The sequence below is a fragment of the Pongo pygmaeus genome, chromosome 10 (assembly GCF_028885625.2).
Source record: "Pongo pygmaeus isolate AG05252 chromosome 10, NHGRI_mPonPyg2-v2.0_pri, whole genome shotgun sequence".
Taxonomy (NCBI): domain Eukaryota; kingdom Metazoa; phylum Chordata; class Mammalia; order Primates; family Hominidae; genus Pongo; species Pongo pygmaeus.
The window spans coordinates 83434363-83460011 of record NC_072383.2 but is presented as its reverse complement, the minus strand read 5'-3'; the positions used below and the strand labels follow the sequence as shown (position 1 = coordinate 83460011).

At 30.6% G+C, this 25649-nt stretch overlaps 1 protein-coding gene across 1 annotated transcript in view; it reads right to left on the bottom strand.

The window, feature by feature from the left end:
• Window positions 1–3238: 3238 nt before the first annotated feature.
• Window positions 3239–25649, bottom strand: part of LRRIQ1 (leucine rich repeats and IQ motif containing 1) — a 234048-nt gene continuing 211637 nt past the window's right edge. Inside the window, exons 27-28 of the mRNA XM_063646532.1 lie at window positions 21939–22059; window positions 3239–3585 (exon numbers count right to left, since the gene is read on the bottom strand). Of these exons, the coding sequence (XP_063502602.1) occupies window positions 3440–3585; window positions 21939–22059 (267 nt within the window). The 3' untranslated portion in view covers window positions 3239–3439. The remainder of the gene's footprint in view (window positions 3586–21938; window positions 22060–25649) is intronic.

The window sequence follows — 25649 nt, the reverse complement described above, 5'->3', positions numbered from 1 at the left end:
CTTACACTTTATCTCAGCTGAGATTAGCCATGTTTTAAGTACACCCTAATCACAATTGTCTAGTGGCTAATGTGTTGCACAGCAAGATCTAGATTATGGTTCTTTCAGTGCTCAGAAAGGGCCTTTCTCTGAATTTCACAATAATTACAGCAAAAACAACTCCATCTAGGTAAGCAAAAATATCATGGCGGATAATAGATTTCATTGTATACTGAAAAGAACAATAGAATTACATCTCATATTAGTGACTAGTTAGAAATTAGATTTGACAACTGCAATTCCATAGACCCCTTAGGGGTCTTCTTCCCCTAAATTAAAATATATTAATTATAACTCACTTTGCTCTCAGTGCAGTCATAAAAGCCATAAATCCAGATGATGAATAATTAGCTACATGATAAATAATAATGAATACTACTTTAAGGACATCACTATGTTTCTCTTTCCTATGAAACCTATTACAGCTACTTTTATTATAGCATACTAGAGTAAAATATAATCAAAATATATCATAAACATTTAATGTTATTTGTCTAAACTTCATGTCAGTATTACACAGATTTGGAGAAAAATGAGAAAAAATATGAGAAAATTACTAATAAGGAGAGAAATCATGGAAATGACTAATTTAATGGCTAAACAGTATACTCAGGAAATACAAGAACTAAAGCTTATTATATTACTGTTGCAAGGATTTAAAAGTAGACAAAGATCTCTTAAAAGCTATTTATTGTTCATTTGAAATTCAAATTTCAGAAACGTTTTAATACCTACTATGCCTTCCAACATATTCTTTCTAGTTAAAATGTGCTCTCCCTTGTTTTCCCCAAGAAAGAAAAACTCAGCCTAATGTCCAAGAATGTTGGTGTATTCTCTCTTTTGCATCTAAGGTACAGCAGTGCCTACAATAATGCCTTGCCTTTTGTTATATTATTATTCTTTTTTCTTTTTTTTTTTTTAAATAGGAGTGCTGTCCCTCCAACTAACTCATAAACACAATAAGAAATTATGAGCCAGACTGGGTGGGTTGGCTGACGCCTGTATTTCCAGCAATTTGGGAGGCCGGGTGGATCACTTGAGGCCAGGAGTTCGAGACCAGCCTGGCCAACATGGTGAAACCCTGCCTCTACTGAAAATACAAAACATTAGCCAGGTGTAGTGGTGGGTGCCTGTAATCCCAGCTACTAGGGAGGCTGAGGCATGAGTATCACTTGAACCCTAGAGGCGGAGGTTGCGGTGAGCCAAGATTCCACCACTGTACTCCAGCCTGGGCAAGAGAGCAAGATTCCATCTCCAAAAAAAAAAAAAAAAAAAAGAAAGAAAGAAAGAAATTATGAGCCATATCTAGTAATGATTTGGAATGCTTCCCAAAACACCTAATAAGATCTCTGATATATACTATGTACACAAATATATTGTTGGTGGATTGGACCTTGGGACAGGTCTATATCCATAAACCAATGTAGTTGATTCTCATCAAAATATTCTGAAATCTCCAAACACCCCACACCTAGCACTTCTACCAAGCTTTTTGTGATTAGCTATTCATTTTGCCATTCTTACTAGCTAGAAGGCAGTGATGATAAGTGTTACATCACTGGGATGGGGTATTTACAGAAAGGTGAGAATTAAATTTGTAAGGGGTTGGGGGTAGGATATAGAGCACAGGAGAGGACAAAAAGTCATTGTGGGTCACATGTTTGAATAGTAACATTGCCTGGGTCCATCACTGTCAGTCCAAAATTCAGTGCCAACTAAGTGAAGAGAAAGGCTCATATTTTTACCTCCCTGAATCTTAAAAACAAATATTAGTTAAAATGTTGACTCAAGGAAACAGGAGAAAGAATATTTCTTGGTTTGATTTCTTTCATGTTTTATCCAATTTTTAAAATTTCAGTTTAACTTTTCTATTTCCATCAACACGAATAAAGTAGTGCTACAAAATGATAAGTTTGAACATTGAAAGAATTTTTTAAAGATAATAATGTCAAGGCTGAACACAATAAACAGCACTATAAAAAAACTTCCAATTTGACACCATAATTAGGAAAGTATTTTATTGACATATATATCAATCATTACCTACAAATTTAGGAGCATCAGCACCATTCATCATCCTCAAAGTTAATATTATGAAACAATTACACAGGTTACAGAATAAGGAAATTATAGATTAAAGCTGATCTTGATGTAGTTCCAACTATACATGGTGTGGAAATTCTAGGACACCACATATGAATCTACATCTTCTTTATTGATTGACAGCTCAAGTCTCATTAACGTTTCTATCTCAATCAAGTTAAAAGAGATTTATAGGTTTGCAACGCAATAGGGATCCAAAAGTAGATGGGGGATACGAATTAATACAAGTATCTCTACATCTCTTCAGTCATCTTCAGATGAAATATTTTAATAAAATACAGGAAAAACAAAAAAACACTAAAGTTCACTGGATGCTATTATTGAGCAACACAGCTATGGAAAGTAACTGAAATACTATGAATTTAGCTTTATGAAAAAAGTTCCAGACTCGGGAGAGTAACAGATCTATGAGAACGAAGTGTAAACACAGCATTTTGTAAATTTACTAAGATATGGTAGAACATTAATCGCACAACAGTAAGACTTTAATAAAATGGGTCTGTAATTTTAGAAAATAGGTTAATATTACAAAATGGTAAGTTGAATTTTGAAAAAGTACTTTTAAATGACAATTTTAAGGTACCTTAATGAAAAATTAAAATGATAAAGTATTTCTTGAGTTAGTATAATAATGTTAATGAACCAAAATTAGCATCTACCTCTATAAATAAGGGTAATAAACATCTGACATTACAGATAAAATATCCAATTATCCAATTGATAATTACTTAAATTTCTATTTTAATTTAAACTGACCATACATTTTATCATTACTCTCTAATCTATTTAAGATAATTTAAAATTAAAAAATAAAGGCCTTTGTCACTGTTTCTTTTCAGTTATTCCATGTATTAATTTATCTTTGAAATACTCAATTACAATAATCTAATAAAGTTTATTAATATATTAATCATTATTGCTACATTAAACAGCATCAGTAAGACAGTTACATTCTCTTTTATGTGTATAGCATTAATATTTATTATTGGTAACAAAAGCTATCTTGAATACATGTGTCATAAAAATTAAAACTAAAAAAACTGGATATGCAAGTTCCATTACAATATCTCAAGAATTTTCTGGAGGCCATTTCACATGAACACAGGAAGAAATGCAAAACTACATTTCACAGATGAGAAATAAGATAGCTCCATTAGAAAACAAACTTGTGAAATATGTATAATAAACCAAATTAAATATAGGACTCTAAAAACTTGTATCCAATTGGTAACATGACTAGATATCCAGACTTCATGAAAGAGTTTGCCACATGTTTTGAATGCTGAAGCCTTAAGAATTAGTTGGAAATGTTCGCCTTCTTTTTGCCACTTCCCCATCCACCACTGAGTTGTACAGGATTGTCTCGGAATGATATACGTTCTTTTTTAGAAGGTCTTGTATTTGTTATTATTGGCGATATTGGTATTGCCTTAACTGAACAACCTAGACAGTGATATTAAATGTACACTTTCAATGAATATGAACCAAATACATTATATTTTAAAGAAATATATTTAAGTCAAAAACATGCATTTGAAAAGTCTATGATCTTGGAGTTTAACAGATGTATCTTTGTTGAGCTTATTTTTGTTTACAAAGTAATACCGTATAATCAAGATTGGTATAAAATGTGTTTAGGTTAAATAGAGGGAGGGTACTAAAAATATTAAATAGATATAATAGTTTCCTTCTATCTACAGATTCAAATATCATTGGTGTTTCACAACTATAAAATGATAAATCTTCTTAGTTTTAAGGTATTTATATTTGTTTATATTTTCATAGGTTAAATTGCTATAATTATTTATATTATTATAATAAAACTTGTTAACATTTGTCTTATAAATAGTCCGGTTGAATGAAGGTCTTTTTCAGAAAAAGTAATTTTTGGTAAAATGGAAAGTACATTAGATCTAGAATATCAAGATATTCATGAATTTTACTCTGGCTACCTAAAATAGAGCTTCGTGACTCTGCACAGGTAACAGTCTTTCTGAGTATCAGTTTTATAAATGAGAGAAATAATATATGCACATCAGGATTATGGTGAAAACTGCCTTTCTGACTATGTTGTAAATGGTAGTAAGATCAGTGAGACTGCTTTGTACACAGGTGCCATAAAATGGAAGAAATTATTATTTATATATAATAAAAACTTTCAGAGTTTAAAAACAATAGTCCTAAGAATAGTTCGTGGATTCAGAATGTTTACTCAGTAAGACCCCAGGATGCCATATCAAGAATACTATTAAAGAATTATGGCCAGGCGCAGTGGCTCACGCCTGTAATCCCAGCACTGGGAGACCGAGGCTGGCGGATCTCCTGAGATCCGGAGTTCGAGACCAGCCTGACCAACATGGCGAAACCCTGTCTCTATCAAAAATACAAAATTAGCCGGGCGTGGTGGCACATGCCTGTAATCCCAGCTACTCGGAAGGCCGAGGCAGGGTAATCGCTTGAACCTGGGAGGCGGAGGGTTGCGGTGAGCCGAGATCACGCCATTGCACTCCAGCCTGGGCAACATGAGCCAAACTCCGTCTCAAAAATAAATAAATAAATAAATACATACATAAATAAAATAAACCAAAAAATAAACATTATGATCCTCTGCTTTAAATCCCCTTAGGATTAAGCAAGAGCAAAGGGCTGTATCTGTTGGGAAAGGGTTTGGAAAGTAGCAGAGTGAGGCATTCCAGGGCTTCCTCAGTACTGGCTTGAGGCAAAGGTTGAAACTACATGATTCTCCACTGTGATGCTTTCGTGCTTAAGTAAGGTTAGAGAAAAAAAAATAGAATGTTTTTTGAGATTAATACTTTTCCAACTAAAATTTTAAATATTTAAAAAATATAAATTCAAATAGAAGAGTCAGCAAACATTAGGCCATTTGAGGAAATTGGTCCGTAATTTCAAATTTGATGCAACATGATGGTGAATATTGATTGTAAATGTTCATTTTACGTTTAAAAGCTCTTTAAATACAGAATACTGAATTTTGGTTTTTAATCTTAAAATTATGATTAAGAAAACAAACTCAAAGGAGTTAATTAACCTCCATAGAGGGAATATATTTTACTTTTATTCCACCAAGTGAACAGCACTAAAAAGCAGGGATAAAGTTAAAGGCTAATGATTAAGTACAGGACATGCAGGATACAATAGAGACTAATGCTCATGTCTACAGACACTAGTCTGTAACGGAGCTAGAGACAGATCATGGCTCAGGAATTTAGAGACCTTCATGGTTGGCACTTGTGAAGGCAAATCTCAGTAGAGAGACTAACAACTAAGAGAGATGCCAACTGAAGTTGACTTCCACATGTTAGCCAGATGCATCCTACGCTGAGCTACTCCCTATAAATCAGTCAGTAGTCCTTCAAGAAAGTGCAAGAACTTTTTCAAGCAACAGAAACATCACTAAGCACAGAAGCAAGAGTTTCTTAGATGATAAACTATTGGCCTAAAATGCATTAAGAAAGTGTCTTAAAAACTTATCCTCCTTCTACTTACTATTTATACACTGGAAACATACAGCTTGATATTTTTTCCCAGATAACATAATGGAATGTCTACTTTGGTCCATTTTAAAAAACAATAAAAGTAACAGTAAACCCTCATCTTGCCTCAGCAGTAAAAATTGTTTGTAAATATAACTGTTTCCTGGATACTGAATATGTATTTATGAGAACACATTAAATAGGGAGAATGCTGGGGCCACGTGTGGAGGTAGAGGGAGAAGGGTGTCTGAGTATTGAACTAATGAAATAACTTTACAATTTTGATATATTTATTTAAGATAAAAAAGAGAATAAAACAGTAAGCAGACTTTCACAAATGACTAACACAAACATTTTGTTCCACTACAGTAAGCTAAGTCAAGTGCCTTCCAAGGATTATTCAAGGTAATAAGTAGAAGTAAGCATGTATTTTAAAATTTAATTCAATAACATTTCTTGTTAGTTAATATTTTTGATAAAACTATCTTAGTATAAAGATGTCTTCAGGGCTTTCTTCATTTTGTTTATTTTTTTGATACAGTGCTTCATAGTCACCCTGGCTGGAGTGCAGTGTATGAATTGAATCTCAGCTCACCAAAGCCTCCACCTGCTGGGCTCATGTGATCCTCTCATTTCACCTCAGCCTTCCCAGAAGCTGGGACTAAAGGCATGCAAAGGGTTTTATTCTTAATATAAGCTTTTTTTTTTTTTTTTTTTAACCAACATGAAAAGTAACATGTAAGGAGGGTAGTACTTTTTGTATAAAGTATTGCAACACATATAGATAATTTCATATGCTTCTAAAATATTTCAAAATGAAATAGACTGAATTGCATTAAAGCCCAGCTTTTCTTTGGATCAAACTTTTATTCTTAACAGTGTTTCTACATTTTAAGGGACTTTTCTATTGACAGAAATTTACCATATGGCACATTTCCCCCCAATATTATTATGTTGTATTTGAAGCTGCTGATGAATCTTTAAATCTTTTTGTACTTATTCAAAATGTAAACCTATATTTTAAAAACAGTTTGTAAACTTTTCATTGCTTGGTATAATTCCTTAAGCAAATAATAATTACAATTTAAAAAGCACATTGTGTAATATTACAAGACAGCTTTATAGCAATTTTGAAGTGGAATGAAAATGCTATAGAAAATGAGTCTTTAACAAACACTTAAGTGAATATATAATGTTTTATCAAAACAATATTTTAGGTGTGATTAAAAGCTTGAGTTGTATTGTTCTGCTATGTGTAAATTAACAATTTGAGCAGTAATCTATATAGCTTATTCTCTCATTGCATTTAGTGAGAGTTTTTGTTATCATATAAATTCCCAAATCACTACATATATAGAGAATAAATTGAGGAGCAAAATAACACATCTCTGAGAGAATCACATATTGGCATTCATTACAAAGTCATTACTTTGTCCTATGATTACTCCAGAAATGGAAAAACATAAAAAGAAGCAATTTAATATGGTCAATGTATAATCATACTAAAATTACCCATATGAAAATAAAATAGCAAGAGACTCTTGCCTCAAAATATTGATATTGGAGCTAAACCTACTGATGGACTCCTAGAACAAAAACATGTATGACTAACAAATCTTTGACAATTGTTTTCCCTTTTCTGCAACATTATTGTTATAGATTTTATGTTTAACAACAATCTGCTGCATATTTGGAGATGAGCATATAAATCAACTAATCAATTGCTTATACAAGTGCTGAAACTATGTCTTGATGATTATGCTCTATTTTTCAAGAAGTTACTTCTTTGCTACATAATCTGTGTTCTGCTAAAGATTTGTTCTGGTCCTTTAAATATTTTATTGTTAAATCCTTGGTTCTTTAAAAAATGTCAAGGTCTATATATATGCTGTGTTTTGATAAGTAATTTAATATGTAAAATGCTTTGAATGACTCTCCTGGTATGTATAAAAAACCGTTTAACAGGTCAAAATAGGAATTTCATGATGTATAGTAATGCATCATTGAATTTTCATTGATATACCCAACATTATGTGCCTGGATATAGAAATTATTTCAAAATACTTTCCATATTTTATTACTTAACAGCAGATACAGCATAAGTAAAGCATGGAGAAAAAAAATTAGACATTTTAATGAAAGTGACCAGAACCAATTTTTAGCAGCAAAGCGTTTACATCAATTTAAGTGCTGTGAATGAGTTAAGTTGGGCAAATTTGGGGTTGAGGTAGATATTACAATATTCAAATAACAGTTGCTTTGTAAGGTCACTGCTGTGTCCAGGCTTGAATTATAATAATCATTTGTAGTGAACTTTAGGTAGATAAAGTCTAACACTGAAAATAAAAAATAAATATTGAACAGGTTTATACCATATTTGGATTTCCTCAATGTAATATTGTGATTTTTCTTGTTTTTGAGATTGCTTTTTAGCTTTTTCAGTGAATAAAAGTATTTTTTGTACATTATAAAATATTAATAAAACTTTTGTTTCTCCAAATCCCAATTGAACCATGACACATTTATTCTTCTTACTCATATAAATTTAAGTGGCATATAAATACGAAAATCACTTATGTTTGTACTCTTGATAGTCACAAAAATATCCACAGTATTTGTTACTAGCATTATTACTGGTGTTAATAATCAAAATGTTTTAAAAAAACAACATGTGAGTAACACATTTTTTGTCTGTGTATATTTATTTTGAAAAAACAATTCACAATGACTGTAAAAGCTAATACATATCACATTGGGTTGGAAATCTCATTTTGATAAATGCATAGTTTTTTTTAACTCATGTATTTTGCCTGTTTATTTACCTTTTATAATATCTACCATGCATATTTTACATTTGAATCTTTGGGGCTGCCTTATAATATGCAGTTTTCCCAGGTTTTATTTTTAACAAACCAGTGTGTTGATTTTTCCTTAAAGATGCCATGCGGCTGTGTTTGCAAAATGATGGCTTGAATGTGGCGCTAAAAATGTGGTGCTAAAAAAAGTCTTCACTAAATTCTGTCACTCTTACATTGTTTTCATACTTTTTTCTTGGAGGGTTTTTCAAATTCTTTGAGTGAGTGGTTTCTAGTTATAAAATCTTAAAGGGTTTTGTGATTTGTTTCAGAACTAGACTGACTTTTCCTCATGTGGCCTGTAAATTAACTAAAACCCATCTTTCCATTGATAACTACTCCATGTAATGCTGGTTATTGTGGTTTTCTGGTTTCCCACTGAAATAGTTGATACCTATTGGGTGTTTAAACTTTTAAATTGACTGGATAATCAAAAGTGTAATCCAATAAGCAGTTAAGAATGCAATTTAACAATCCATTAGCTGTCTAGGTCCCACATTTTCTACTGCACACAGTTCGAAAAGGAATTCTGAAAATCAGGTCATATAAGTCCTGTTTATTTTGTTAGTTTGGGAAAGGCCTATTCCCAAACTCCACAATCATTTTTTTATTTTTTAATGTCCTCTTCAGGGCTCTATTCAATTTCATTATATTTACAACAAAGCGTCTACAAATATTTGTAATTAAAGAACAGTGGCATGTACTTTTTAATCTATTCATATATTTTCTTTGGTGAAAAGTCTATTCAAATATTTTACATATTTTTAAATTGTGCCATTTGTCTTCTTATTATTAAGTGGTAAGAATTTTTATAAATTCCGATTACAAGTTCTTTGTTGGATATGCAATTGGCAAATATTTCTTCCCCATCTGTCTGAGTGTTCACTTTCTTAGAGGTTTCTTTTGAAGGACAAAGTTTTTAACTTTGGTAAAGTTCAATTCACTAAGTTTTTATTTTATGGATTGCACTTTTGGGTGTGGGAATTTTTTGCCTAACCCAGGATGATGAAGATTTTCCTTTACATTTTCCTGTTGAAATTGCAGTGTTTTAACTCTTAAACTTAGGTCTATGATCCATTTTGAGTTAATCTCTGTGAATGATGTGAGGTAATGGTTTAAATTTTTTTTTTTTTTTTTTTTTGCATGTGGCTATCCAGTTGTCCCAGAACCATTTGTTGAAAAAACAATCTTTTCTCAATTAAATTGCCTTGGTACCTTTGCTAAAAATCAACTGCCAATAAGTGTAAGAGTCCATTTCTGTTCTCTTGGCTCTGTTGCAGTTATTGATATGTCTGTCTTTATGCCAGTACTGCACTGTTTTGATTACTGTAGTTTTATAGTTTTAATAAATTAATAAATAAACACAGGAAGTGTAAAAAAAAAAAAAAAAAAAAAAGAACAGTGGCATAAGTGATGCTTATAGTTGAGAGCATCTTTTTTTATGGATCTTGATGGATATGCATATTCCTTTGAAACCAGTCAGTCTTTATATATATGTATATATATTATATATATATTTATATAATATATATTATATGTATATATATTACATTTCAGCCTCTAATTATCTTCTCTCACCCAATATTTTCCCATATTAATTTTGCTAAAGTAAATTTTTAGCAAAATAGGAATTTTAAGTAAATTCCAAAATGCTTATTATTGAGCTATTTATTTTAGAATATAAACTTTTAAAACTCAAATTAGATTTTCAAGATCACTTTTAGTCTTTGAAAAATTTAATTTAAAATCTTTCTTCTATTTATATATTCATTCAACACATATTTCTTTCAGTAGAACTTTCCTGTTAATTTTCTTCTGTAAGCCACATAATATTATAAACTGTCATACTGTAGTTGCTTTCTATTTGACTCTATTTTCTTAATTTCATCTTTACCATCTTCATATGGAACTTGTATAAAACAAATACTTATTTCCACATTCCCAGATAGTGAAGACTCATGAATAGATCTCCCAAAAATTTTTCATGGAAACTTTCATTATCCTTTTTCATACTTATTAGTTCTTAGCAGGGAGACATTTGGCAACAATAAACATAACTAGCCTGAGGATTTATTATATTATTTCACTCCAGTTTCATTCATTTGACAAATGCATTTCATATTTAACCATATCCATTTATTTTTGCACATTAGCTAGTGTGAAAAATTGGTTTGAAAGAAAAAAAATAACAAAAATACAAGTCAAACAATTTAAGAAAGAAAATGATCACATAAATGGATAAGAACTAAAATATTACAGTTAGAAACATCATGCTTTAATGTATTATCAATAGAGCAGGCATGAATCCTGTCGTCAAAAAGTGTTAAATTTTTAACAAAGAATAAATGTAGCTAACATATGTACAACTAGCTCTCTTATAAAATACAGATGAAATTTGTCTTTTTCTGGATAATGTCCATTGCTGTTGAAACTAGCTACTGTGTTAGCTCTGTAAACATTATTCTGTAGTTACTAATAACTGTTATATTTAACTGTGCCTGGAATAATTGTTGACTCATTTAACTGTCTTAGAATGTTGTTACTTAGGATAGTAACCAGTTGTTAAAAGACAGTAAATCAATAACTATTATGTGTTTACTCTTCTAAAAAGTAGATTTTAAAATTAATCCATATTAGATGAGTCCACTAACCATGTAAACATGCTCTCGGTGTAACAGCAATTAATTTTCATCTTCTAGGTCTAGTTAGTAGACTATTTTAAGGGTTTAAGTGTTAAGGTTTTTCTGTAATTAATTGTCCGGTTTCAGGAACAAAATATCAACACCTAACAAATTTGTGTCTTAAAGTTCCTGGCCAAAAATTTCAGTCCAAGAATCAGACTTAATGGTTTAAACAATAATTTAAAAGACTCTTAAAATGTAAATTTCTATATTGCTAGAGAATAACTCTTGCTGACCATAAAGTGATAATAATAATAATAATAATTCCACGAGATGTGGCTATAAGTTCATTACTGATATATTACTTCAAGTTGAATAGTTGAGATAAAAAGCAAGAGGATTTTAAGACCCAGATTTCATTATGTATAGAACAAAAAAGTTTAAATTGGCCACAGTTATTTATAAGATATTACCTTTTTATTGTTTTTATATGAGGAAAAAGATAAATCTAGAGTGGGATTGAAGTTTTAATATTTTAATAGGAAATATGAAAGTCAATGTTGACTTCTCCAGTGAAACTGTGCAACAATTGACATAGCGGATATCAAGTAATTATTTTATTAAAAGAGTTTATAAGTAGAATGGCATCACTTACAAATTTGCCAGTTAATTAACAGTATTACTATAATTCACATATTTTTAAATTTCTTATTTTGCATTTAATAATTACATTTTTATCATCAAATCTACTGGAGTTATAGTAGAGTATTATGTGCTTATTGCCCATATTTCCTTATTATCCATTTGCTCTTCAGCAATATATATATTACCTGGAAATAAGGCCTGTGAAACTAAAAATGAATAAAAGGCATCAGTGAAAAACAATACTATTTTGAATTCATAAGTTAGAAGAGAAAGATTTCTATATATATAAAATTATATATATACAGATAACTTCAACATGATTTTTCTAATTTAAAAATTTTATCAAAAGGTTTATTCACACTTTCATGTCCTTTACTTATCTTGCTAAATTTCTGTTCATTCCTCAAGTTCTTCGTAAATTTGACATTACCAGAAGTTCTGGAGTTATTCAAAGAATACTCATATTTGAATGATTTTGATTATATTACATGAACACATATTTTAATAAAACATTAATGAGTAGGTGACTACTTTGAACCTTGCAAAAATAGACTGAGAATACTAGAGACTTCTAAATGACATTTTCTCTAAGATAGCGTCTGAGGAAAATACATCAGAATGATGTAACTATTTGAATTTTGTAAAGGCCATGTACAAGTAAAATTAATATGCTAGTTAATTAGTGGAGAGATGAAACAAAACTAAATTTCTTCTTTTGTATATATAGTTGCAGTCTATATTAAAAAACAGGCAAGCAGGGACATGATAAAACATAACTTTTACTCACTTTTTCAACACTATATGCAGTAGAAAATTAAGGTAAATGTGAAATGTTTCTAACATCCAGTGTAGAAATAATTTATCTGTAAATTTCAGTTATGAAATCTAAGGGACCAGTAGGAAGTAGCAGAGCTCCCAAAATGTTCAAAATGCTAGTTAAACATCATGGAGCTTTGGAAAAACTTTTTTCAAAGCCGATGTATTAGTCTGTTCTCACATTGCTGTAAAGAAATACCTGAGACTTCATAATTAACGAAGAAAAGAGGTTTAATTGGCTCATGGTTCTGCAGGCTGTATAGGAAGCATGATGGCATCTGTTGAGCTTCTTGAGGCCTCCCCAGAAGCTCATAATCATGGCAAAGGTAAAGGGGGAGCAGACACGTGACATGGCCAGAGAAGGAGCAAGAGAGAGCGAGGGGGTAGGTGCTACACAGTTTTAAATGATCAGATCTCAGAAGAACTGACTCACTATTGCAAGGACAGTACCATGGGGATGCTGCTAAACCATGAGTAATCCTCCCCTGTGATCCAATCATTTCCCCTTCAGTCCCCACTTCCCACACTGGGGATTAGATTTCAATGAGATGTGAGCAGGGACACACATCCAAACTATATCAGCAGATATATATTAGAAATAGATGGCAGAAAGCTTGGAGAACAAGATGACAAAATGGTCAGGTAAATTCACTGATGAAGCAACAGTGATTAGTATATTTATAAATTAAAACAAAATAATTTATACTTGTAGTCATAAATGGTTAACACGTCAAGGATTAGGAAGTAAAGTTCTGTGTGTGTGTGTGTGTGTGTGTCCATTTGTGTTTGTGTGTCTAATCTATTGAACTGTCTACATCTTTGGCCTACTATTTTATGTAAAACTGTAAATTTATAATCCAAGTAAGAAACTTGGTAACATGAAAATGTCACATTATTATGATTTTCTCTTCCTTTAATGCAAAGACACTGTAATGAGAATGTTGTGGTTCTGGCTGGCAAGAGACAATAAAGTATGAATATCTCCACATTCTTTGTGTTGAAAGGTTCCTTAGATGGTTCTAAATAACAGGTGCTGGTCCAGTACCAGAGCTATACTTCCCTGAAATATATAAGGGACTTCTAGATTTGAGAATATTGCATGACTCTTGTTTGAGTAGTCTATTTTGGAATAGTCTTAGATAATAGTAACAGTAGTTACTCAAACTGTAATTTACTAAAGATAAATTCCTAAGGCATATGGGCCACAGTGAACCATGTACTTATGTTTAGTGGGGTTTCTTTGGAGAATACACCCTTCTCACCCAAGCACTCCTTGCTGTAGGAATGGAAAGAGACAACTCAAGACCCCAGAGGCAGGTTCTCCAACTTTAAAAATTAATGCTGCAATTCATTACACATTTTTAATTGGATGCTGTTCATTATTAATGCTTTCAGAGAGAGGAAAAAAGTCTATTTCATGTAAGACATTGTTTTCTTTTTGAAATCTCATTACTTTTTCTTATTTTTGAAAATAAACTTGAGCTCTACTTAAAAAAACTGTATCATTTACTTATATTAAGTGTCATTGTAAGGTACAGAGACTGCCATGTGGTTTTAATGTTTAGAACTTAGATATTTAATTAAATTTGAAATTATATCAACAATATATAATAGTGCTCAATAGGAGTTTGTTGAATCAAACGGCCATATGTAACTTCAAAGGTACAATTTTTAATGGTACATTTAAAGTATTATTAACTTTCTCTTCAAAAAAGGAAACTTTCTGTCTCCTCCCAATTTTGCTCCATTAATATACTAGAGTTCTCTTCAAAACATATACTGTTATTTTTTTTTTTCAGGAGAGATTTCAGGCCTGACTCTTTAATATTCTTCATCAGAATTAATCAGATTTACAACCAAGGTCACCTTTCACAGAATTCCATAAATTGAAAAACTTAAATTTCTCTTAAAGAAGATGGCTGGCTAGCATCTTACTTCTTTGTTTTTCCCATAACAACATTTCATACTTGTGTAAAAAATTCGTATACTTTAATAACCACCTTCAAAATAATCTGATTATTAAATTACATTGTATCTGTAGGTCTATAACTAGCTTCTTCTTCAGCATCTTTAATTTTCAATTACAAACAACATTTTCCTAAAAAGTAAACATCTAGCTATGGATTAACTAAAATATCATTTTCAAATGCCATTCTATGAGATGGGGACTGAATTTTCAATAGAAAACTACTTTTTTTCCTTTTCTTTGAAAATGGATTGGGACATTAAAAATCAACTACTAAATATTTATAGTAGAATATTCTTAAAATAGGTTATTTCTGTAGAGGCTGTGGGCTTTAATATGAGTTTTAGCATTCTAAAATTCAACTTGATTTTATAAAATAGCTGTAATATCTCACATATAATGTAGTCTTCTGATCTTTACTTTAAAATCATTTAAAGAAAATATTAAGTTTTTCCCCTCTCAGTTGATTGTGCTGAGCTACAATAATCAGAGACCATTTAAACAATGTTTAAGATTAGAATCATTGAGAAGCATTCTGGCACAGAGAAAAGTTTGAGTTTCAAGCATGATTTTCATACTGAAAAATATCAGAAATGATAGTTTCTGTTGCTTTTTATTTGGGAAATTGTCGACTACAAAGTTGTATTGTTCTAGTTGCAGAATTATGGAATTTGAAAGCTAGAAGGAATCGTGATCTCCTTTATATCTGTTTTTTTTTTGCCCCTCTTCTCATGAGTCCAAAATACACATATATATCTTTCTAATTTTTACCATAACATTCTCTTAATGAACAAACCAGACCTCAAATATCCTATTCAAGTTTACAAAGATCATATATGTAAGAAAAGAAATTCAAATTTAGATATGGTCTACTCCAAATTTCTTTCCACTATGCCAGGCTGCCTTTACCTGCTAAATTTACATAAGAGCTGCAAATGATTTAACCAAGTCCACAAACAAGCTAGGAAAGAGCCAACAAGGATGAGGAATGAGACTGCCCAAACTCTAAACGCATATTCTTATCGATACCACACTCACCAGGTTTAAAACCTAAATCGGCATATTAATCATCTTTTACTACTCTTTACCTCATAATTCCAGTTTAATGAGAGCTATATTATACTTTATTGGTCATTCCCTAGTTAACAGTTTTTCCTGGCTAATGACATAATTTTATAGGCTATTTCCAGTCTATAAATTTCTAAAACTTAAGAGGAAAGAGAAAAAGAATGATGAAACAATGCTTTCTTGACAATTTCAGGCCTTATGCTTTTCCTCAATTTCTCTCAAATACACTTTCTAGACTAAAATGCTGTGAATAAATAATACTTGGACTTCATGTGGTCCAAGCTGCGAATCTCTTTTAAAGAGAAGAAAATTGAGTCCAAATTACTTTTGATAAAGATGTTCTTCATAAATACACTTATAATTCAAATTTATACATATATGAAAATTATTATATTCAGAAAATAGAAATTTAAGGTATATATATTATATATAATATATAATCTATAATATAATATACATATATTTTTTCCATATTCCATTATCTATTTATTGCCTCTTAGCAGCAGAGCCTTGCTCTGTTGCCCAGGCTGAAGTCCAGTGGTGTGATTATAGTTAACTGAGGACTCAATCTCCCGAGGTCAACAGATCCTCCTAACTCAGCCTCCTGAGTAGCTGGGACTACAGGTACACAAAACCACATCTAGCTAATTTTTTGTATTTTTTGTAGAGTAAGGGTCCCACTAGGTTGCTCAGGCTGGTCTCAAGGTCTTGGGCTCAAGCAATTCTCCCACCTCGACCTCCCAAATTGCTGGGATTATAGACATGAGCCATTGCACCTGGCTCATAAATATTTTTGAATGAAGAAATTACAGGATTGGCTTCATATAGGCTGGATCTGTGGAAACTTGCATCTTCTGACTGTGTTATTTGAAAACTTCACCTGAAATGAAACACTTAACATATGGAGCAATTATATTTTTTAATGCTTATAAATGCCAGGATTTTGCAAAGCTCTGAGAAGATATGATCGATGTTGAATGTCTACTAAATAGGCAATCTTCTACCCTGCTTCTTTGTCAGCAAAGCCTTCTTCTTACTATGGAGCAAGAAAATGTCAGATACTCTCTTTCCTAGCTCTGATGCATCTAAAGGATGATGATATTCATCCATCCATCCATCCATGTATCAATTCCTCCAATATATATAATAGACAATATGCCAGGGAATTGTTCTAGGTACCTAGAATATTTAATTAAACTCCCTGTTTCCCTGTAGCATACACTCTAGCAGAGGAGAAGAAGAATCAATAAACAAAAAACATTAGTACAACATTGTTGTTGACAATGGAATTTAAAAGAAAGTATGTTTAGGGCTTTTAAGAGAGATTTTCCTCCCTGATATAAGCCAAGCCCTTGAAAATTCCATCTTCATGTCGATTAAATTCCATCATAGAGTGCTTTTTATAATCTATGACACCATTACTTTAATATCTGCAACAATTTATTAATCTAAATCTCATACATACAGTTTATAAAAAACTCCATGAATGTTAAAGAAAATGTTTTCTCTTTGTTTTTGTGGAAAACAATATCCATTTAAAAATAAAGTGATATGAACACATGATATAGGAGAGTAGCAACAATGGCTCATATATTCGTTTATTCACTTAATGTAAGTGCCTACTATGTGCTAGGCACATATAATTCATATTTATGTTTTCTTAATGGCTTGTGGAAGTGATTTTCACATTGTAGGTATGTAACTGCTTACTATCATGATGTGTGGTTTATATAACAATACCTAAATACATGCATGATAGTTCTTGAGTTCACACAGTGTGGAATTATTATGCATGTTACACACACACACACACACACACGCACACAGACACACACATTTATTTCCAGGTATGCACAAATTAGATGTTCATATACATGTATACATATGAATATATGTACATAGATATACACAAATATACATAAATACACAACATGCTACCTTCTTGATTTGCAAGTTTAAAATTATATTATTGAAATATGCTTATTCTACTTCAAATAAACCTCAATATCCATCTTTGGAATCTACTTTTGCTTTAGGTACTATCCTTAGACTTCTACCTGTAAACAATATTAGGCATGAACTCCTGGCAATCTACTTCGTTTTTAAGTTTTTATCACCAAAATAAATATTTTTTCATAAGAGCTATAAAATTACTCTTTCAATATATTAGAGGAAGTTGTAATGTTAGAAAAGATTCAGAATACCTTTCTTTAACAAATATTAGTTTTCTAAAACACTTATTTTTTGAAATCTTCATTTGTTACTTATTATTAGTAGGAAATTTCAAGTCTTCTACTTTACTTTCAAACTTACTTAAAACCAGGCTTCTTCTTTAATCCAACCTTATATTACTTACTTCAGTATATGGAACCTCTGGCCCAGATAGACTCTTCAATGTTCCACAATGATACATTTGTATTTTATCCTTTACCTTTGCTTAAATGGTTTTCTTCTACCTCTTTCCTTACTTAAATCCCAAATGTCATTCTAGGCACAAATCATGAATAGTGCCTTTAAGAAGTCTTTCTAAGTCACTTCAACCACTATAATTGCTTCTTTTCTGAACAATGTTTTCTATCACATTCAGAAAATTCAATACCATATTAAAAAGACTAACTTTTCAAAAGTTTAGATATAACCAAAGAAGAACTTCAGGAGGGTCTGATTACTCACTATTACAGAGGTATTGTGGGTTTTCAAACTCCAACTAACTGTGAAAATGGAATGTATCCTGGAAAGTACAGAGATAATTAGAAGGAGGCACCTGGAAACCACTCGTGGGTACGCAGGGAGCAGTGAGCATTCAATAAATGACTCTTGGATAATTTAAAGATTAAAAATTATATTAATTTTTATTCTACTATTTTACTAACTAAGCTATGTGTTTTAGTCCATAGAAGAATAAAAGATGATATATCACTGGATTTGGAACAAAAACAAAGATAAATTCAAGTTGCTGCTCTTCTTTGCTAATTTTTGTGTGAAAAGCAAATTAGTTAAATTCCTGAGTTTCATTTATGTTAGCTGTCAAAGAAAAATGATCATTATACATGAGAAAAGATAAAGATGATGTATAAAGCTATAAATTGCTCTAACAATTAAAGTATTATTATATATTGCAATGCATACTTCAAGCATTAAATGAGGAAATTAATTGAGAAAACTAAAATCACTTAGTAAATTCAAATATTTTGACTAAATATTATATAAATGAGGAAATATCTTGCTATGTCCATTTTATAAATGACAATTTTTGAATGAGAATGTAATCTCTTTCATAACCTTGTAAATCAAAAGAAAGATTAGAAATCTAGATAGCAGAAGACTGCTTTGGCCTCTTTGTAAGGAAATAGTAAAGCCTAAAAGGAAAGGGACAGAAAATTTAGGAAGTTTCCTAACGAAAGACAATATTGCCTGAGATGGCCAGTATGTTAAAAGTATACTCCTCCTGGTCTTATTATATTTGACACACAGAAAAGGAAGACAATTCTACTGTGGGGTTGTTTTGTAATGACGCAAGAGAATCACAAAACACACAACAACAAACAATGAAGACAACAGGTACTATTCTTTAGGACCCTATAATACCCAAGGCAATATATCATATGCATTATGTATATTTTTACTCAATTTTTCCTCACTGAAACTATGATATAAACATTACTATTCCCATTTTACAGACAGTAAACTTAATGTTAGAGGTTAAACAATTTACCTAAGGGCACACAACTCATACGTGATGGTGGAACTGGGATTTTAAATCTGAATTTGTCTGATTCCAAAGAATACATGTTATAAAATTATAACACACTAAAAGAGAAATATCTAGAAAAGTTCAAAGGCTCAAAAAGAGTTTTACAGCTGTAGTCCACAAAGTACTCTCTAGATTTGGCCTGCAAAGCTAAAAGAAATATTTTATTAATAGCTTTATACGGTGACAAATTTTGAGAGAGAGAGAAAGCTAAAGGAAAAAGAGCTTTCAAGATACCAATGCTGTAACTGGTTGACCCAGGGCCATGGAGGCCTAGGGCCCAAGGACGTTGATTTCTACAGAAAAATAGACTAACCCAAATATTTTAATTAAGCAACTAAGAGTAGGTTTCTTATAAGCTGAACCAATTAGACCATGTGCCTAGATACTTGAGACTTCCATACTTTAGCCCAATAGATGCTTCTTATATAACTATGTTTAGGTGATGATTATAAAGAACACTTATTAAGCACTGATTTTGTACCAGTTTGTGTTCTAACCGGTATGCATTTGATCCCAACAACAACTCTACAAAGAGGTGCTTCTATTATCATTCCTATTTTAAAGATTAAGTCCTCATTCAAATCCAGGCAAATTGACCTCAGAGACCACACTCCTTTTTATTATATAATACTGATGTTGTTATAGTTACTTAGCAACTACAGTGATTAAGCAAGTAGTATTTGATTAATAATCATTTTATTATTTTTTTAAAACTCCACTTTTCTAAAGTAGTTTGCCTTAAATTGTTGCTTATTAACACATTCAGAGATTAGTAGTGTTTTCAGTAATATTATTTGTTGACAAGTAGTTGGAATTACAGTGAGAATTGCATTATTTCAGCTTCTTGGAGAATGTGTTAAAATGAACTCTATGTAATTATATTTCTAAAATCTATAATTAAATATCATGTAAGTGAATGATGAAACTTGCATATTTGAAACTAGTTGCTGATTTATTGAGCTATTCATGTGCTAACATTCAGGTAATACATTATAAACAGAAGTTGTGAAATTCTAAAGTGAAAAAGCAATTTTTTGTTTTTGTTTTTAATTTGTTTATTTCTTACCTACAATGCTCCAAAGTGATATCATATGAGTTTGTAATATGCAATGCATAAAATTATCATTATTTATTAATAAATATTGACACAGGCTGATAACTTCTGAAATGGAATAAAGATTTTGAAATTTGATAAAGTTAGTACATTATGTTAAAAACTAAAAAATTTATATTAGGTGAATAATTTAAACTTAAAATATTTATTTCTTAACTATATTGACTAGGGCAACATTTCAATGACCAGATTCTATAATCATATAAGAAAAATTCAAGCTCTCCAAGGTTTTTGAAACTTGGAAAATATTTTAAAATTAGACATATTAAAATTATTATTTCAAAAGTAAATTAAAATTTATCAAAATGAACTTGCATGTATTAATAAATATAAATGATTATAATCTAATAAAGCCAAGTACTTGGATGAAAAGTGAAAGTCAGATAATCATTTTGAAGTTTTCATTTATCTGGAGAGCAAAATCTGGATCACTGAATTTTTTACTTTCAATCAAATATTGATTTTGTATTGTGTGTGTGTGTGAGTCTATAAATATATATGTATATATATAAATATAATACCAGTGAGTAATAAAACTCTTTCAAAAATAATAATTATAATTAAGTATAAAGACTTCATTATGATTAAGTCTTGAGTTTCACTATATATTGGGGAAATTAACAAAATGTAATATTAAGCAAAATACCTTTTATACTAATGTATTGTCACATTTTCGAAGAGATCTCAAACTCTCTAGGGTTAAATAAGGACTTTGAAAGAAATCTCTCGATTCCCGTGAAATACCACAAGATACAGATATTTTTTAAATGTTTACATTTTTCAGAGTTAACAATTGCAATATAATTCTTGTTGAAATCATTATTTTTATATTCTTTCTCTACATATATAACAAATATGTTATATAAGTGTATTATATATTTAATATATATGTATATTTCTCACCAAGTTAAAGGTAATAGATGTGTGTGACAGGTTTATGAATTAGAGTCATCATTAATAGACATAATCAAACTCTTACATATGCAATGGAAATAGTTTTTGAAAGCATGTTTTCTGACAGTATAATATTATTTAAAGCTCTTCTATTTAAAAAAATTATCTTTGGAAATTATCTTTACATACAGTATCTATTAAATCAATGGCAAAAGGCCAAGACACACTACTTTCATATATAAATCTAGCATTTTACAATTAGTCTAAAAATTCTTTTAGAATTAAATGATCAAAGAATTCAATATGATTCCCAGGGTGTAGGGGGCAGGAGATATTGAAGCCCCGAATACAATTAAAATAAAAACGGATGCAGTTAATTTTAGAAGTAATTTAATTTTGTTTATATCAAAAGAGGATATTTAAAGAAAGAAAAAATTTAAATACACATTTTTGGGCAGTTCAGGTTGCTGGCATCCTACCCCCTATCTGAAAAAGAATGCTTGTTGGCATTAGGTTCCATCAATTCGTTTGTGATTTCTAAATTAATTTTGAAGGAAACCACAACTTACTTGAAGATCCTGCTGAGTGTCTGTGTGCCTGATTTTTTTTTTCTCTGTTCACAGACAAAGCACTTCCACTGGTCATGGAAAAAAGGTCTAAATCCGTGTCTTCTCTGCTTACAAGTCTTGCCTGGGAGCAATGGAAGAGAATGTATACAATCATGAAACAAAATATGGCATTTTCTGAATGCAGCTCACATTACCCCAAATAAACAAACAGGCTCTGTCAAACAACCTTCTTCAAAATGATACCACAATCCTTTATTGCTGCCCAGGCAGAACAAATGCACTATGTCAAAGCATTTTTTGCAAATAAGAGTCGATTGTAAAATTGAGGATTGCTATTTGAGTCTGTACAACAAAAGAAAACATTTTAGTACAGTAATTTTGATGAAAATCAATATCAAAGGTAGCTGATGAAACTTTAAAGAGCTTAACATTATTTATTTGCCAAGTATATTATTTAATTTTTAATTGAATGTTAGACATGTCATATGGGGTTATTTTTTGCAAAAATTATATGTTGCCACTTATATGTATTAGTCTTATCAATAAAATTCTCTGAAATGCTTTTCATCCCATGCTTGCATACAATTAAGCTACAGACACAGACAATCTTTACCTTCTCATTAAAGCCATTATCAATATAAAAATATTATATTTAATACTAATTTGGGGATAATTATAAATATATAGATGTTTCAGGACATTATTTAATGAACATAAAAATTATCTATTTTTATCTCAAATTGCCTTTGAATTTGTATTACTTAGACCGAATCTAAGTGCCAAAAATAATTGCTTCTTACCTATAAAACATTGTTGTAAATAATGTTGAATATCATTACATAAAGATATATTAGGATTCAGTTCTGAAATAGGGGGAAATGCCATGAGGGAAAGCAAAGCAGCCTCAGAGAAGCTGGGATTTAACCAAAACCACACTATGCTTGAAATCCTGTGAAAATGCATTGTTCTTAATGTTTGATGTTAGGAAAACTTAAATATAGCAAAATAAAAGCATAAAACCACCACTGTGGTTAAAAAGCTGTCTCCATAAGATGAGCCACAAAGACTCAAGGAACTAGAATCCAAAAACGATCCTCTTTAAAATTCAGATATTTGCCCTTCACCTTTACATCCCCCTCCAACCTTCTTCCTACTCTTAAACATATGAACTTACATTTATTTATTTATCTTAATATATTTATATTTTTCCTAATTTATTTATTTTTCCCTGATTTATTTGGTCTTAATTGACAAACAAAAATTGTATACATGTATCATGTACAACACAATGTTTTAAAATATATATATACACTGTGGAATGGCTAAATTGAGCTAATTAACATATGTATTGCCTCACATACTATTTTTAAGTAAGCAAGTATTGCTCTTGCTGAGTTCAGAATATAAACCATTGTATAATGTCAATCATTTCTTAATGTAACTGGCTAAGTAATATAATGACATTGTCAAAAAACCTCGGTAGAAAACATTAAAATAAAATAAATAAAAATCGTTTCCAATTTATACTTGTGATTTGTATGTGCACATGTACCCTAAAACTTAAAGTATAATAATAATAATAAAAGTTATACATTATTTTTGAAATGTATTTCAATAGTATCCAAGAGTACATGTCTAACATTAGAATAGCTGCATTAGAAAAGTTCCATCAATGGTAAACCTTAAAAAAAAAAAAACAGTCAAAAGTTAAGGGGAAATATCAAAGCAATACCACAATTTGGAGAGGCTACTTAGATAACAAGAAAAAACATGTGAACCACAGAAAGGACCCTCCTGAAGACTAAAGAAGCTTTAAGATTATAAGCCTTAATATTGTAAAATGAGGTTTATTTATTTAAATGTAATGACATAATTTCACTACACCTATTTAGAAAGTAGAATTCCCACTCTCCCCTAAATAAGACAAAACACCTACAGTCAAGAAAATATTTGTAAATAAACACCTTCCAAAAAATTTATTATCATCTAAGTCATTAACATGCAAAGATGATTTTTTCCAAAGTAGAAAATAACTAGTGTCAGTTACTAATTTGGTCAATTATATAGGAAATAAACTTTAGAAGTAAAATTACCGGAAACACATGGCTTCACAACGATGCCATTTAGCAGCTTAAAAGCAAACCTAGAAATTTCATAAATTGGCTAGTTAAACGTCTTTCAGTGAATCTGGCACAGCGATATGCAATAATATTTAGATCTTATTTTTGAAAACATTGGCTTCCCAACTAAATATCATTCTCTGCTTAGTGTTAAAAAATAGAGAAATGGTAAAGAAGATACAGATTTTCTTCAATGTCATGTAAATTGTATATACAGTCGTCCCTCAGTATTTGTGGGGATTTGTTTCAGGACTTCCACAGATAACAAAATCCATGGATGCTCAAGTCCCTTATATAAAATGGAGAATTATTTGCATATAACCTATGCATATTCTCCCTTATATTTTAAATAATCTCTAGATTACTTCTAATACCTAATTAAATGTAAATGCTACATAAATAGTTGTTATATTCTATTGCTTTTTTATTTGCATCATTTTTATCGTTGTATTGTTATTTTTTGTTTGTTTGAATATTTTCAATCCAGAGTTGGTTGACAGATATGGAGGGCCAACTTAAAAAACCTGAAGATAACTGAACACACATTCGACATTTATTCTATAAAAAGGTATGTTGGATTCCAAAATACTGCAATATTTTTTATGGTTATAATATAATAAACAATCTCAAGTTAATGTCAGTTAAGAATTTTCTCACATACAACATAATGGCAAATACTTATTAGACTGTAATTTTGCAAAATTCTTTTAGGTCTTTGTCTTTGGAACCGATCTCTTTTATCGCCCTACCTACAAGGTTTGTAATTGCCGCTCTCCCCACTTCCGCCCTATAATTTCACAATGAAATGAGGGATGTACATTTTGGGACAGGACTTTCCAAGCATTTGGATTCTGATTCACCTCCAACTTTGGCAACTTAATTAAAAAAGAGATTCTCTCTCATATATTAAACAAGAGGGATTTCCTCTTCTTCTACATTTTTTTCATAAACAAGATTTTATTAATTATTAATTTTAAAAGTATTCTTTTTGGAAGTGAAGATATACAAAACAACACACATAAAAACAAATGTCTATGTACTTATTACCCAGATATTTCTTTATAAAGAGAGACAGCAAGTTTTATAAAGATGAAGTCCCCTTACATGCTACTTTGTTTTTCTACATATGTATCAAACATTTTAGAGTATTATTTCAAAATTAACATAAATGATATATTTTCTGATGCTTGCTTTTTTCACTGTACATTATATATGTGAGATCCAGATTTAGTTCATTTATTTTAACTGTTAGAATAATTTGCAAATTATGGCAAAATTACAATATATACTATAAATATATCACATAATTATTTGTAACATATCTAGACATATGAGTGATTTCAAAAGCTTTTTAACTTCATGTAAAGAAAATGAATTATGCATACTCCTAAATTCATAATATATTATCTTTTCACAAACTCCTTTTTTTATGTAATAAGACAGACGTCTTGTTATATAACTTATGTGGGTAGGGAAGGCACTTTTAATATTTAAAAGACATAATGTACATGCCATAAAGTGCAAAGACCTTAAACATGAAGTTCAACTCCCATAGAAGTTTAAAACTACCATAGAAGTCACAAAAAATAGC